The sequence below is a fragment of the Oncorhynchus keta genome, chromosome 18 (genome assembly GCF_023373465.1).
Source record: "Oncorhynchus keta strain PuntledgeMale-10-30-2019 chromosome 18, Oket_V2, whole genome shotgun sequence".
NCBI classification, from domain to species: Eukaryota; Metazoa; Chordata; class Actinopteri; order Salmoniformes; family Salmonidae; genus Oncorhynchus; species Oncorhynchus keta.
The window spans coordinates 10,372,539-10,388,259 of NC_068438.1; the positions used below are offsets into that span (position 1 = coordinate 10,372,539).

Sequence of the window (15,721 nt, forward strand, 5' to 3'; positions counted from 1 at the left end):
TTGCTTGCATCTGTGCGTCTGTGTGTGTCTGTGTGTCTCTATGCATACGTGTGTACATGTGTCTGTGGGTGTGTTCCAGGGGCGGACGCGAGCTGCCTTGCTGGATAACCTTCACGATGAGCTCCACAGACAGACCCAGGCTACTCTGGGGCTCGGCCACGCTGGGGACGAGGACAAGCTGGAGAACGGGGGCCACGGGGGACTGCTGGAGTCCTTCAAGGTGACTCTTTAACACAGTTCTTTACCTCGTCATCTGACTCCATGTCTGAACCTGTCTGAACCTGTCCCGTACCCTCTCTTTCACCTATCTAGTTGTCTACTGATGTTGTCTCTCTCTCTCTCTCTCGCTCGCTCTCTCTCTGTCTACCTCTCTCTCTCTCTCTCTCGCTGTCTCTCTCTCCCTTTCTCTCTGTCTAGCGCTCTCTCTCTGTCTCTCTCTCTCTCACACGCAGACACACAGACCCCCTCTCTATTTCTCTCCCTCTCTCCCTCTCTCTCTCTCTGCCTCCCGCCACGCTGCTGTTGGTTGAGATTACGGGATGTTAATCATCGTACCACCTTACCCGTCTCTCTCCCTTCCTTCCTCCCTCCCTCCCCCATCCCCCCTGTCTGACCATATGGTGTCTCGCTGTGTTCACAGGCAGTGTGGAGGTGTGTGTTACATGCCACTCGTTCAACCACTGGGGATGCTGTGCTCATCTCTACAACAGCAGTCATTGTCTATTACCTGTCGTCGCAGATACTGTATCATACTGATTGAGAATCAGAACAAAGCATACCACGTCTTGAAATCATCTCCAAACATTGAAACACTCAATAAAGACTGTTGCGGTGGTTTTGTTTGTTGTGTTTTATGCCCTGGCGACTAACATTGAAACCCAGCGCCCCTATTTCCCTTAGTCTGACCTCCTAGTGATGACACGTTATCATGAGGCTTGTGGTGATTTCCTTCACGATTTCAGTGACCTCAGATAGTAGCCTAGTACACAGAACATCATTATCAGTCATATTCAGTGTTGGGGAAGCTACTTTGAAAATATTGTTTACGGAGCTACCAATTACTTTACACTGGAAGACGTTAAGGGACACTAAAAGCTACCTTTAAGACCAATATAGTTCGCATAACGAAAGCTACTTTGAAAAAGTAGTTCACTACACCCGAACTACTTTGTGATACATTATCATAGCTAAATCTGAAATGTCCGTAGAATACAAATTGCAACAACAAAAAACCCGGATCATTCTGGAGTCAGATGCTAACACAATGTGTAATTTAGCCTGTTGAACACGTTTCAACTGAGAATTAGGCAGGTCTGATGCCAAAAAAAGAAAGGAAATTCTTGTTTATCCATATTTTATGTTATTTTAGATTTTAAAAAGTAGCACGTAGTTCCACTAGTAAAACACGACTGAAACACTATTATAATTTCATTCAACTACCATCAAGCTGCTGCTAAATGTAGTTAAATTACTAGTTGATTTACATGTAGTTCGCTACTCCCCAACACTGTTAACATTCATATCTCTCACTGTCCATGCATTGCATTTGCTCTCCTTATTCCTCTGTGTAGGAGAAGTGCACTCTCTGCTGACAGTACACTGTAATAGCAGGTTTGACCTTTCCAATGAACATCAATCTGATTATCAATAGAATACATAAAGAATATTCTATAATACTCACCTAATCTTGCGTCATTTGGCCATATGCTCGATGTTTACGAAGTCTGTCCATGAGAGTTTAATACACACCACAGTCAAAGAGCTTTGAAAATTGACGAGTACACAGGTTGGGTTTAGTTGCAGGATGCAGTAGGTAGTTGGACCAGTTCAAATCCCGGGTCAGGCGCTGGGAAGAAAATGGGGTGAATTGATCTGGAAACTGGAGGGCTGCTGGGTTCACATCCTAAAGATGTTGGGCCCTTGGGTTGGGCCCTTAAGCAAGCCTCCTTTACCTCAGAACATGTTCTCCATCCAGGGGTACTGCGCTTGTCTCAACTGTGTGCTGAGATAATGACTGTAATCATTTCCCCTCTCTTCCTCTGTCCTCTTTACTCTCTCACTCCGTCTCCGCTCCCTCCTCTGTCCCCGTCTCTGTCCCCGTCTCTGTCCCCATCTCTGTCCCCGTCTCTGTCCCCGTCTCTGTCCCCGTCTCTGTCCCCGTCTCTATCCCCTCCTCTGTCTCTGTCCCCGTCTCTATCCCCTCCTCTGTCTCTGTCCCCGTCTCTGTCCCCGTCTCTGTCCCCGTCTCTGTCCCCGTCTCTGTCCCCTCCTCTGTCTCTGTCCCCGTCTCTATCCCCGTCTCCGTCCCCGTCTCTGTCCCCGTCTCTATCCCCTCATCTGTCTCTGTCCCCGTCTCCGTCCCCGTCTCTGTCCCGTCTCTGTCCCCTCCTCAGTCTCTGTCCCCGTCTCTGTCCCCGTCTCCGTCCCCGTCTCTGTCCCCGTCTCTATCCCCTCATCTGTCTCTGTCCCCGTCTCCGTCCCCGTCTCTGTCCCCGTCTCTATCCCCTCATCTGTCTCTGTCCCCTCCTCTGTCTCTGTCCCCGTCTCTGTCCCCGTCTCCATCCCCGTCTCTGTCCCCGTCTCTATCCCCTCATCTGTCTCTGTCCCCGTCTCTGTCCCGTCTCTGTCCCGTCTCCGCTCCCTCCTCTGTCCCCGTCTCTGTCCCCGTCTCTATCCCCTCATCTGTCTCTGTCCCCGTCTCTGTCCCGTCTCTGTCCCGTCTCCGCTCCCTCCTCTGTCCCCATCTCTGTCCCCGTCTCTGTCCCCGTCTCTATCCCCTCCTCTGTCCCCGTCTCTGTCCCGTCTCTGTCCCGTCTCCGCTCCCTCCTCTGTCCCCATCTCTGTCCCCGTCTCTGTCCCCGTCTCTATCCCCTCCTCTGTCCCCGTCTCTGTCCCGTCTCTGTCCCGTCTCCGCTCCCTCCTCTGTCCCCATCTCTGTCCCCTTCTCTGTCCCCGTCTCTGTCCCCGTCTCTGTCCCCGTCTCTGTCCCCGTCTCTATCCCCTCCTCTGTCCCCGTCTCTGTCCCCGTCTCTGTCCCCTCCTCTGTCCCCGTCTCTGTCCCCGTCTCTATCCCCGTCTCTGTCCCGTCTCTGTCCCCATCTCTGTCCCCATCTCTGTCCCCATCTCTATCACCGTTTCTGTCCCCGTCTCTGTCCCCTCCTCTGTCCCCGTCTCTGTCCCCGTCTCTATCCCCGTCTCTGTCCCCGTCTCTGTCCCCTCCTCTGTCCCCGTCTCTGTCCCCGTCTCTGTCCCCGTCTCTATCACCGTCTCTGTCCCCGTCTCTGTCCCCTCCTCTGTCCCCGTCTCTGTCCCCGTCTCTATCCCCGTCTCTGTCCCGTCTCTGTCCCCGTCTCTGTCCCCGTCTCTGTCCCCGTCTCTGTCCCCGTCTCTGTCCCCGTCTCTGTCCCGTCTCTGTCCCCGTCTCTGTCCCCGTCTCTGTCCCCGTCTCTGTCCCCGTCTCTGTCCCCGTCTCTGTCCCCGTCTCTGTCCCGTCTCTGTCCCCGTCTCTGTCCCCGTCTCTGTCCCCTCCTCTGTCCCCGTCTCTGTCCCCGTCTCTATCACCGTCTCTGTCCCGTCTCTGTCCCCTCCTCTGTCCCCGTCTCTGTCCCCTCCTCTGTCCCCGTCTCTGTCCCCGTCTCTGTCCCCGTCTCTGTCCCCTCCTCTGTCCCCGTCTCTGTCCACGTCTCTGTCCCCGTTTCTGTCCCCTCCTCTGTCCACGTCTCTGTCCCCGTTTCTGTCCCCGTCTCTGTCCCCTCCTCTGTCCCCGTCTCTGTCCCCGTCTCTGTCCCCGTCTCTGTCCCCGTCTCTATCCCCGTCTCTGTCCCCGTCTCTGTACCCTCCTCTGTCCCCGTCTCTGTCCCCGTCTCTGTCCCTGTCCCCTAGCGTGCGATGCGCGTCCGGAGTCACTCCATGGAGACCATGGTGGGGTCCCACCGTCACCGGAGTCCAGGGGTGGGAGGGGGGGTCCCGGCCAGCTTGAGTGGAGGGGGGCTGCCGCAGAGCACCGAGTGCACAAAGAGTACCTTCTCGGTGAGCAGGGGGGAGAGGGTGGAGGGGGAGGAGTGCTTGAGGTCATAAAGTCATATTTACACACAAATGAAACTGGGCATACACATAATCGTGGTCAATTGCAAACATTTGCTCCAATTTGCCTTATGATATCAACATGTACTTTTGCAAACAGTCCCATCCATGTAACATAATCATATCATCGGTGTGCTGATGTAGTTTCAACTGTTTTGTATGTGAAGGGTAGTGGTCCATCACAATGTAGCCCAAATCTGCCTTAATTGAGCTCTATCAGCCTCTTAAATCTGTATATTGCCTGCTTGTTAATGCTGTGTCTCTCTCTCCAGCCACCAGTGCTGTCAGCCAAGTCTCCCCTAAAGAGTCCAGTGAAGCGTCGTTCAGGCCTCTTCCCCCGCCTCCACTCCAGCACAGAGAGCCCCTCGGACAGACACGCACGCAGGTCAGCAGGCTTTCCATAGCCTGGTCCCAGATCTGTTTGGGCTGTTTTGTTAATGACCACAGGAGCTGGTCAATACATCACAAACAGATCTGGGACCAGGCTTTGCATTCAGGTCAACTTTTGGTTTGTGTATTTATCATCACTAATACTGAGGCTTTTGCCATGTCATTGTGTACTTGTTCTATCTGCTAACTTGGTCTGTATGTTGTTGCAGTGACCAAAAGATCCCAGACATTTGCCCCCTCGGACAGGAAGGGAGATCAGAGACGTCGTCCAACCCCAGCTCGCCAGAGATCTGCCCCAACAAGGAGAGGTGAGATGAACCACAAACAAAACACTGGACATGAACACACAAGGTGTGCATGAGGTGTGCATATGCTTTGTAAACCTCTCCTCTACTCCCATCCCCTCTCCTCCCCTCTCTTTTCCTCTTGTCTCCTCTCCTCCCCTCTCCTATCTTTTCCTCTCGTCTCCTCTCCTTCCATCCCCTCTCCTCTCCTCCCCTCTCCTATCTTTTCCTCTCGTCTCCTCTCCTTCCATCCCCTCTCCTCTCCTCCCCTCTCCTATCTTTTCGTCTCATCTCCTCTCCTTCCATCCCCTGTCCTCCCCTCCCCTCTACTATCTTTTCCTCTCGTCTCGTCTCCTCTCCTCCCATCCCCTCTCCTCTCCTCCCCTCTCCTATCTTTTCCTCTCGTCTCCTCTCCTTCCATCCCCTCTCCTATCTTTTCCTCTCGTCTCCTCTCCTCTCCTCCCCTCTCCTATCTTTTCGTCTCATCTCCTCTCATTCCATCCCCTCTCCTCCCCTCCCCTCTACTATCTTTTCCTCTCGTCTCGTCTCCTCTCCTCCCATCCCCTCTCCTCTCCTCCCCTCTCCTATCTTTTCCTCTCGTCTCCTCTCCTTCCATCCCCTCTCCTCCCCTCCCCTCTACTATCTTTTCCTCTCGTCTCGTCTCCTCTCCTCCCATCCCCTCTCCTCTCCTCCCCTCTCCTATCTTTTCCTCTCGTCTCCTCTCCTTCCATCCCCTCTCCTCCCCTCCCCTCTACTATCTTTTCCTCTCGTCTCGTCTCCTCTCCTCCCATCCCCTCTCCTCTCCTCCCCTCTCCTATCTTCTCCTCTTTTCTCCTCTCCTTCCATCCCCTCTCCTATCTTTTCCTCTCGCCTCCTCTCCTTCCATCCCCTCTCCTCCCCTCTCTTTTCCTCTTGTCTCCTCTCCTCCCATCCCTTCTCCTCTCCTCCCCTCTCCTATCTTTTCCTCTTTTCTCCTCTCCTTCGTTCCCCTCTACTATCTTTTCCTCTCGTCTCGTCTCCTCTCCTCCCCTCTCCTCTTCTCCCGTCTCCTATCTTTTCCTCTCGTCTCGACTTGACTCGTCTCCTCTCCTCTCCTCCCCTCTCCTATCTTTTCCTCTCGTCTCCTCTCCTTCCATCCCTTCTCCTCTCCTCTCCTCCCCTCTCCTATCTTTTCCTCTCGTCTCCTCTCCTTCCATCCCTTCTCCTCTCCTCCCCTTTCCTATCTTTTCCTCTCGTCTCATCTCCTCTCCTTCCATCCCCTCTCCTCTCCTCCCCTCTCCTATCTTTTCCTCTCATCTCCTCTCCTTCCATCCCTTCTCCTCTCCTCCCCTTTCCTATCTTTTCCTCTCGTCTCGTCTCATCTCCTCTCCTTCCATCCCCTCTCCTCTCCTCCCCTCTCCTATCTTTTCCTCTCGTCTCCTCTCCTTCCATCCCTTCTCCTCTCCTCCCCTCTCCTATCATTTCCTCTCGTCTCCTCTCCTTCCATCCCTTCTCCTATCTTTTCCTCTCGTCTCCTCTCCTACCATCCCTTCTCCTCTCCTCTCCTATTTTTTCCTCTCGTCTCCTCTCCTTCCATCCCCTCTCCTCTCCTCCCCTTTCCTATATTTTCCTCTCGTCTCCTCTCCTTCCATCCCTTCTCCTCTCCTCCCCTCTCCTATATTTTACTCTCGTCTCCTCTCCTTCCATCCCTTCTCCTCTCCTCTCCTATATTTTCCTCTCGTCTCCTCTCCTTCCATCCCGTCTCTTCTCCTCCCCTCTCCTATATTTTACTCCCGTCTCCTCTCCTTCCATCCCTTCTCCTCTCCTCTGCTATCTTTTCCTCTCGTCTCCTCTCCTTCCATCCCCTCTTCTCTCCCCTCCTCTAATGCTGTTCCTCTACCTCCTGTCACCAGGCCGTTCCTCAAGCTGAAGGACTGCAGCAGCAGCAGACCCAACATCTCTCGCTCGTCCTCCAGCACCAGCAGCTTCAGCAGCACCACCGGAGAGGGAGAGGCCCTGGAGGAGCTTGAAACTGTGAGGGCCCGCGGCCACGCCACTGGAGATACAGGGGGCTGGGGAGGGGGAGGCCCTTGGGGCATTGTGCTGGGGGGCGTATGGAGGATGGACTGAGGGTTGGGGAATAGGGAGTAGGGAGGCAGGGGGACAATGAGGCGGTGGGCTGGGAGACAGGGCGACAGGTGGCTGTAGAGCAGAGGGGTAGGGGAGTGGGGTGTGTTGAGATGGGCTTGGGTGAGCCATAGCATTTGGATCAGGACCGGCATGGTGCTTCTGGCACAAAATTGGGCAGGTCATAGGCCTGTGGTGCTCAGAAGTGGTGGGATCCAAAATGATGTATTGTATAAGGACCATGTTTGTTTTATCATTAACTGCATGAAGGCATCAACAAATTGCACAGTTGGAATGATGTGAGAGGATCTGGCAGCACTGAGAGAAGAAATAGAGGGGATGCAACCTCATGACAGCTGGTGATTAAGTCAATTATGGTTCCTGTCACTCTCTCTGGATCATATTGTGTTGGATGTCAATCACGCACGCTTGGCAAAGGATGAGAATGTCATATCATTGTTGTATCACCCACACATTACACAAACAGATTCGTGTTTACACACACAAAACTGCTGTTCCAGAGTTTACAGCTCAGTTTACAGTCTTGCTGTTGAACAGAACTCTGTTAATATCCTACGGCTGGAATTTGTGTGTCCCTCCGGAGCAGTTTTGGAGAGCACAGCGGCAGCACACTGCTGAAAACCGACCATGTATAGTAATCCCAGCTAAAGTCTGTCTGCCTTAAATTAGTAGCCCTAGTCTGTAGTCTGTAGTGTGTAGTCTGTAGTGTGTAGTCTGTAGTCTGTAGTGTGTAGTCTGTAGTTTGTAGTCTGTAGTGTGTAGTCTGTAGTGTGTAGTTTGTAGTCTGTAGTTTGTAGTCTGTAGTGTGTAGTCTGTAGTTTGTAGTCTGTAGTTTGTAGTCTGTAGTTTGTAGTCTGTAGTGTGTAGTCTGTAGTCTGTAGTGTGTCATCTGTAGTGTGTAGTCTGTAGTCTGTAGTGTGTGTGACAGTGGAAGCATACAAATGGATGACTACCCTCACCCTGACAGCTCATCCTCATCTTCCTCTTCTCCTTCCTCTTCCTCCTCGTCGTCGTCCGTCCCTCTTCCTCTTTTTCCTCATCGTCATCCTCCTCCTCCTCCTCCTCTCCCAGGGAACCCACCCGTCCATAGCCTCGTCGTCCGTGTTCAGCCCCTTCCCTTCCCTCAGCGTGGAGAGCCAAGGCTCGGCCACTCCCCTCATCATGTGTCGCAGTCCCACAGGTAACACTGATACGCTACACAACACCTAGGTGTGACTGACCGGGATCCAAACCTGGGTCTCCTGCGTACCACAAGACCGTGTTAGCCCTCTGGGCTAAAGTCTAGGCATTCTGCAAGTCATTAGGCTTGCTCAACACATGAGTATGGTTTTCAACCACCACTGTTATATACTGTAGGTCTCTATGCCCTCTGTGTCCATATGTTACACTCTAGAGTACAGTCGTGGGTTTGTTTACGTTCTTTACTATCAGGAAGCTCACGTTACTTACGTGATTGTTTGCGAGTATGTTTCCTCATCCTCAATGTGTGATTGACACTAAATAATAGACTATGTATTTGTCTGTTAACGGAGACTTTATCTTATTCTCCCTCCAGATGTGAAGAGTAAGATGTCTCCCAGGTCAAACTTGAAGTTCCGCTTTGACAAGATGAGCCACTCCACAACAGTAAGTGATGTCTCACTGTACTATGCTATACTGTACTGTACTCTACTGTAATATACTATACTGTACTGTATTATACTATACTGCACTGTACTATACTATACTGTACTGTACTCTACTGTAATATACTATACTGTACTTTATTATACTATACTGCACTGTACTATACTTAAGCAATAAGGCACAGGGGGTGTGGTATATGGTCAATATACTACGGCTAACGGGCGTTCTTATGCACAACGCAACGCTGAGCGACTGGATACAGTTTTCGCCGTGGTATATATACCACCAACCCCCGAGGTGCCTTATTGCTTTCATAAATCACAGTCCCTTCACTACACTGTCTGCTCTGAGCTAGGTTCTGTATCACAGTCCCTTCACTACACTGTCTGCTCTGAGCTAGGTTCTGTATCACAGTCCCTTCACTATACTGTCTGCTCTGAGCTAGGTTCTGTATCACAGTCCCTTCACTACACTGTCTGCTCTGAGCTAGGTTCTGTATCACAGTCCCTTCACTACACTGTCTGCTCTGAGCTAGGTTCTGTATCACAGTCACTTCACTACACGGTCTACTCTGAGCTAGGTTCTGTATCTCAGTCCCTTCACTACACTGTCTGCTCTGAGCTAGGTTCTGTATCACAGTCCCTTCACTACACTGTCTGCTCTGAGCTAGGTTCTGTATCACAGTCCCTTCACTACACTGTCTGCTCTGAGCTAGGTTCTGTATCTCAGTCCCTTCACTACACTGTCTGCTCTGAGCTGGGTTCTGTATCACAGTCCCTTCACTACACTGTCTGCTCTGAGCTAGGTTCTGTATCACAGTCCCTTCACTACACTGTCTGCTCTGAGCTAGGTTCTATATCACAGTCCCTTCACTACACTGTCTGCTCTGAGCTAGGTTCTGTATCACAGTCCCTTCACTACACTGTCTGCTCTGAGCTAGGTTCTGTATCACCGTCCCTTCACTACACTGTCTGCCCTGAGCTAGGTTCTGTATCACAGTCCCTTCACTACACTGTCTGCTCTGAGCTAGGTTCTGTATCAGAGCCCCTTCACTACACTGTCTGCTCTGAGCTAGGTTCTGTATCAGAGCCCCTTCACTACACCTCATCTCTTATCTTCAGTACACTATCTAGCTAGAGATCCTGCATGAACCTGTCAGCTTGATCTCTCATTCGAATAGTGATGATGATGATGTTGTTGTAATGGGACATTTCTGTTATTTTCTATTGCAGTCCGAGTAGAAATCTGGATATTCCAAAAAAGGGACAACACTGGCTGTTGGAGCAAAAAACAGCCACAACATCACCCACGCATCACAATGGAATCCCAAAATGTACTTACCTTCATGACTTAAGGGAATTAAGTGAACTAGCTAGTGCGTAAGAGCACACACACACAGACAGATACTGAGCTGGAAAGGAGAGAGAATCCTGTGAGTCTGAACTAAGAAGGGGTGAAAGAAAGGTTCCTCACAGTATCTCTCTCTCGACATGTCTGGTATAGAAATAGCTCACAGTGAGAGGTGCCCACGTGTTGCTGACATCACACCACATGTTTATTGGCCCCTGGTCTGATTAAAATACTCATCTGCAACATTAACCTGATACAACTAGACAAGGCAAAGGTTAAAGGTCCAATGCAGGCATGTTTATCTCAATATCCAATCATTTCTGGGTAACAACTAAGTACCTTACTGTGATTGTTTTCAATTCAAATTGTCAAAAAGAAACAGAAATAGCTTCTTAGCAAAGGGCAATTTCTCAAGCAAGAATCTTGCTAGGCCTGTGGGGAGGGAACACTAAAAAATGAGCTATTATTGGCAGAGAGGTTTGGAACTCTCTTTCTTATTGGTCTATTAACCAATTTACCGCATGGTGATGTCACCGTGGAAGGCCAAACCTCTATCCCAGCAGAACAGGCTGAAATTTCAGGAGCTCTTTTCAAACAGCTCCTACACTAAAAGGGCATTATCAACCTTTTCACTATTTCACAGTATTATACCAACCTCATAGTGTGGAAATGTATATAAAACACAGGACAATCTCGTTTTTGACTGCACTGGGCCTTTAACCTCACAACATTCGTGGTCACTGATTGATGACACTGTGGTGATAGGTCACTTTTCCCCTGGACTCATCTCTCCTATTACAGTGATTGCTTATTGTTGTCCTCTTCTGTTATGATCTCCATATCTGGGTCCAGGTTGGTGTAAGTTGTTGTACTGTCCTTCAGAAAGGGATGTTGTTGTTAACCTGGGGGACTGTCTCTCTTGCCTTTGCCCCAGTATGTCTGTTTGGGGACAGTTCCTCTATTGCCTAACAAGGAGTTCCTGCTGCAGTAGTTTAGCTGCTTTTTAAGTCACCTGTTGTAATGCTGGTCGTCTAAACCCCTTGGCCTCACATACAGTATGTATCTGCTGCACAGTCAACGCAGGTCAATAGAATGGATCAATCCACAATAGAGATAGATACAGTATTTATATACTGTATAGATACTAGGGTTTCTAGGGTTACGGTCAATTCCATTTCCGTTCCTTTTTGTTTTTTATTTTTATCTCATAGGAAGATATTGAGGACAGTTGGAATTTAACTATACTTCCTGAATTGACATGGAATTGATAGATACAGTGTTTATCTCTATGGCTCAATCCTCATCAAACAGTTTTGAAGTATTCAAGTTTGTCTTAAGCTGCAGAAGGAAGGGACTTTACCCTCATGAACCAAGTGCTCTATTAGTGGAGATTTGCTCACATGAAAAGAAAAATGCCATTGCGCTCCGTCACAAGCTTAATATAGCCAAAGTCGCGCCTTACAATCTATCTGAAACCCTTTCACCTTCCGGGTGCTTCTCACTGTGTGAGAGGTTGAGCAGAGAGTTTGGATAAGGTTTATTTGGTTTACGTTTAGCTGTGGGTGTCTGGTGAATCCAAAACCTGCGTTCAAATACTATTTGAAATCTTTCAAATACTTTGAGTGTGCGCTCCAGCCTGCCTTGGTTTGCAGTTTTTGGGACAGGCAAGTTAATCAAGCACAGATCATGGATTTGAAATGGTTTAATATAGTATTTGAACCCAGGTCTGCTTTTCACATGCCCTTATACAAACATCCAGTTGTATTTCACCCAGTTCATCAATGTTCGTTGAAAACATGTCTGCTTATGAAGGATGCATAGCTGAGAAACTCACAACTCACTCCATGGGAATCATGTTTAGCTGTTCAAGTCATTTCGCAATGTTTTGTTTTTCTCTCACTAACATTTTTCCAAAAATAAATAATTGACCAGAGAATATTTTAAAGGGATCTTACGTATTTTGGAATTGTGGTTGAACGCTATGTGATTTTGATGGTTCATTTTTCAGTCTTAAGTGAAAGCAAACAGAAAAAAACAACATTTGATGTTAAAAAAACAATGTTAGAGCATTGTAGTTCCAAAAGATATTATAATGCAACTTTACCTTGTTGTAAGCTATATGATTATAAACTAATCATGTGTGAATGTCTTCACCCAGGAACGCATCGAAATGGCAAGGTCTCCATTGATGTGACCAGCTATATTTGAGTTTGGGAGAATATCCATGCACTATAGAGGTTCATTCTTATCGCTGGAGTATTTGTGACTGGAGTTCTGTTATGTGGTACACAAAAACTCAGAAAGTTTTTCTGAGTGCCCCTCAGCCTACTCTCTATTAATAAGGCCATAATTTATTGATTTTATCTTTTGCTATTGATGTTATGTAAAAATGTAATTGCAGATTAAATTAACGAAATAGGTCAAATGAAAAGACATTTTAATTTAAAAAAGCCTACAAATGCATATGTATATTTCGTTATGTAATGTGGCATTAAGAATTTATTATGAAATAAAATGTTGTATTTTGTGTCAATTTGTGTTGTGTTGCTTAATCCAGTGACCTCGCAGGAAGGAACAGAGGCATATCTGATTGTTGTTGTCTGTTAATTATAAAAGGGACATAGCATGCTTTAGACCTGGGTTCAAATACTACTTGAAATCATCTTAAATAAAGTATATATTTGCCTGATTGAGCTTGCCTGGCTTAATAGACCAATGGAATAGTCCAAAAAAACTGCAAACCTCACCCCTCTGCTCCTCCAGGCAGGCTAGAGCAAACACTCAAAGTATTTGAAATATGTCTAATAGTATCTGAACCCAGGTCTGCTTTACATGGAACGTTGTTTGGAGGGGGAAACGTTTAATACAAGTCGCTCCACTTTGCTTAGCAGTGACAATATTTTGGTATGGAACATCAGTTCTAGTTTGTTTATTAAAACACACGGCAGAGAAAGTAGTTTCCACCAATTACATAATAATTACAGTTTTAACAAATAAAAGACTGTTGCACACATCATTATTTAGAACATTGAACATAGATTATATTCTCAGACGATTTTCACATGGCATCACATCATCTAGCTGAGTGCGTGGATAGCAGTCACTGCATGGCACATATAAAATACAGAACGCATCTGAAATCATTCAATCCAGAGCTCTGAAATGTGACCACTTGGTCGAAACAGTCTGTTCCATGCAGAGGTGAATATTGTAGTGAATTCCACGTACTTTCATTGAAATTACGCGGAAACAACGTTGATTCAACCAGTGTGTGCTCAGTGAGTAGGAGATGGGTTAAGGTCTCTACAATATAAAAGTCTGACTGAGTCAGGAGAAGCGGAGAGAGGAGTAGACTGTGGGCTGTGCAGCTTCTCGTTGAGGATTAGGATTCGGCTGTTCAAGGCAGCCCTTTGAAAGAGCTGCATAGACCAACTGCAAGAAAACAGACACTCAAGTTAGCCCGAGGAAGCATTCTAGAAAAAGGTTAAGGATCAGGGCATTCAGAAGCCATTATTCAAAGAACACGCACCTCTATCTTTGGTTTAGGCTTGGGTGTGGCTGCAAAGAAAAGATACGAGTCAAAAGCAGAATTAATGCACACCTAATTGGGCACTTCACAAATTAGCATTAGACTTAGCCTTTAAATAAGCAGTAGAAACGTTCAACTGTACAATTGGATAGCAAGTTCATGTACAGTGCTGTGGTAGAAATGTGCATGTCAACACGCTGCAGCAAGATGTTATGAAATTGTATCGATAAAGAAAGAGATGTCTTACGGGGCTTGTCCTTGCGTGCGCTTCGGGAGCGTGGCGGGGGGTTCGGCGGTGGTATTGGTGGGGGCTGAGACGGGACCTTTGACCTTCTATGGCAAGCCAGACCCAGAACCAAAACCAGGGTGATTACCAGGGTGATTACCAAACAGGTACTTACATACACCGCCACCCTGGAATAGACCTTCCACACGGATGTGGGTGGTATGGCTGCAGAGAAAGGGTACAGCAAAATCAATGATGTCAGAGCACATACCAGTCTACCTGTCATCTCGGAATGTGGAGTGGTCATTTTCTGTGATTGTTTCTTATTTTGGGGGTAAAAAAAAAGAAATACATACTGTACATTACTTGCATGAAATGTATTAACAATAAATAGAAGGACCATATGTACCTGCAGTAATGTTCACATGTGTCATATGTCCAACACTGGTGTATCCCTCAACCCAGGTGATCTGGCATTGGTACATTCCATAATCTGATTGGTTGACGTTGAGGATGTCCATGAGCAGACGGGTTCTATTGGTTGTCAACGTGACATTGGAGAGATGATGCCTTGGAGTGGGACTAAAGAGAAGGAACTGTCCCTCTGTTGACAGACCCCATCCTCCTGTCCAGCCATCATCTCCACAATGCTGAACAACACAGGATAGGGAAAGAGTGCCCCCTTTTGGTACGTTAACAGAACCTCTCTTTGCCAAGATCGAAGTCACACACTCCTCTGCATCATGACCTGAGGGAACAAAAGTTGAAAAAAAGTGAACACATAAATATGATACAAACAATTCACTAGACAACAGAGGAGCAGCATCTACAGCAATGAATATCCCAACAGCAATCTACATTTATAGTAATGTGAGAGAACTAATTGAGAGTAGTTATTCCCCATGAAACCTCTCTTGTAGGAAAGCAGATGGTACATCAATTTAGATTAGATTGTTTGATTGATTACTTGTCCTTTCTTTTCTTGAGTGACATCCTGTTTCAGGTGCTTGTTGGTCCTCCTAATTCTGGTTTTAAAACCAAGGTTATATCCACAACTGTCAGGAATCCTAAACATAAGTAGTTGGACTTACCCGGGAGAATGCATAGACAGGTCAATGAGAGAAACAGACAGTTGTACATGTCTTTCTTTCCCTTAGAATAGTATGTTTTTCTTCAGCGTTCCCTTTCCAGTTACTTTCCCCTGTATGAGCTCATGCCGGGTTCCATAGAGCAGCCCCAAGACATGTCCTGGTGCCTCAGGAAGCTGGACCGAACATTATCAGCGCAATAACTACTGTGTTTTTACCAGGCGTATATAAATTGTTCTTCGTTTTTCAATTGTTCTCTTACTTTCTCGTGACATTTTTCCCCCTCATTGGGAGTGTACTCTCAGCAATTGCGAAATGGTTTCCACCAGCTGCCTCAGTCGAGTTGGAAGTAAGGAAGGAAGTTCGCACACGCACGCACACATGCACGCACACACACACACACACACACACACACACACACACACACACACACACACACACACACACACACACACACACACACACACACACACACACACACACACACACACACACGCACGCACGCAAGCACATACACACACACACACACACACACACACACACACACACACACACACACACACACACACACACACACACACACACACACACACACACACACACACACACACACACACACACACACACACACACACACTCAGTCTCTCTCTCCAACTCCAAAAGGGAAATCACATCCTTCCTCAGGCTGAACACTGAAATCTGTGGGCTGGGCACAATTATTAACTCCTTTTATAGAAAATACATTCAGTATTACATTTACTGAAGAATACATTTCCATGGAAACCAAGAAGAGAGTGTGTTGAATGTGTATGTTTTTGATTGTGTCTGTACATTGAGTCTAATTTTTTTTCTATTTCAAAGGAAGATTGTGTAATGGCATGGACCATGTTGTAAAGTAAATCTCCTTGTTGCTTCTATCCAACCTAGGCTATATTTCGAACCAATTCAGGCCAACCGCAAGGTAGTTCAAAGAGCAACAAAATGAGTTATTACGGAATAATAAGAACAGTATACATAC

General features: G+C 47.6%; 2 protein-coding genes and 1 long non-coding RNA gene across 19 annotated transcripts in view; 2 read left to right on the forward strand and 1 right to left on the reverse strand.

The window, feature by feature from the left end:
• Positions 1-12,393, forward strand: part of LOC118397239 (rap1 GTPase-activating protein 2) — a 108,327-nt gene extending 95,934 nt beyond the window's left edge. For all 13 annotated transcript variants that reach the window (XM_052467386.1, XM_052467385.1, XM_052467387.1 and 10 more), the window contains 8 exons: positions 80-220; positions 3,883-4,029; positions 4,356-4,468; positions 4,683-4,781; positions 6,650-6,770; positions 7,956-8,064; positions 8,440-8,510; positions 9,743-12,393. In XM_052467386.1, coding sequence (XP_052323346.1) covers positions 80-220; positions 3,883-4,029; positions 4,356-4,468; positions 4,683-4,781; positions 6,650-6,770; positions 7,956-8,064; positions 8,440-8,510; positions 9,743-9,751 — 810 coding nt within the window. In that variant the 3' untranslated portion in view covers positions 9,752-12,393. The remainder of the gene's footprint in view (positions 1-79; positions 221-3,882; positions 4,030-4,355; positions 4,469-4,682; positions 4,782-6,649; positions 6,771-7,955; positions 8,065-8,439; positions 8,511-9,742) is intronic.
• On the forward strand, positions 8,528-9,735 carry LOC127908618 (uncharacterized). 5 transcript variants are annotated; one of them, XR_008067741.1, is made up of 5 exons: positions 8,528-8,910; positions 8,956-9,045; positions 9,136-9,225; positions 9,316-9,360; positions 9,496-9,735. It is a non-coding gene; the product is annotated as an uncharacterized LOC127908618 (long non-coding RNA). The 5 variants fall into 5 exon arrangements; XR_008067742.1 differs by having other exon boundaries at positions 9,586-9,735; XR_008067739.1 differs by lacking the exon at positions 9,316-9,360 and adding an exon at positions 9,406-9,450.
• Positions 12,394-12,774: 381 nt separating the features above from the next.
• Positions 12,775-15,044, reverse strand: LOC118397240 (uncharacterized). Its single transcript, XM_035791804.2, has 5 exons — positions 14,707-15,044; positions 14,025-14,363; positions 13,637-13,840; positions 13,390-13,418; positions 12,775-13,292 (listed from the first exon to the last, which is right to left on the reverse strand). Exons 1-5 carry the CDS (start codon positions 14,753-14,755, stop codon positions 13,188-13,190), a joined length of 726 nt encoding a protein of 241 aa, XP_035647697.1. The 5' UTR covers positions 14,756-15,044; the 3' UTR covers positions 12,775-13,187.
• Positions 15,045-15,721: the final 677 nt, after the last annotated feature.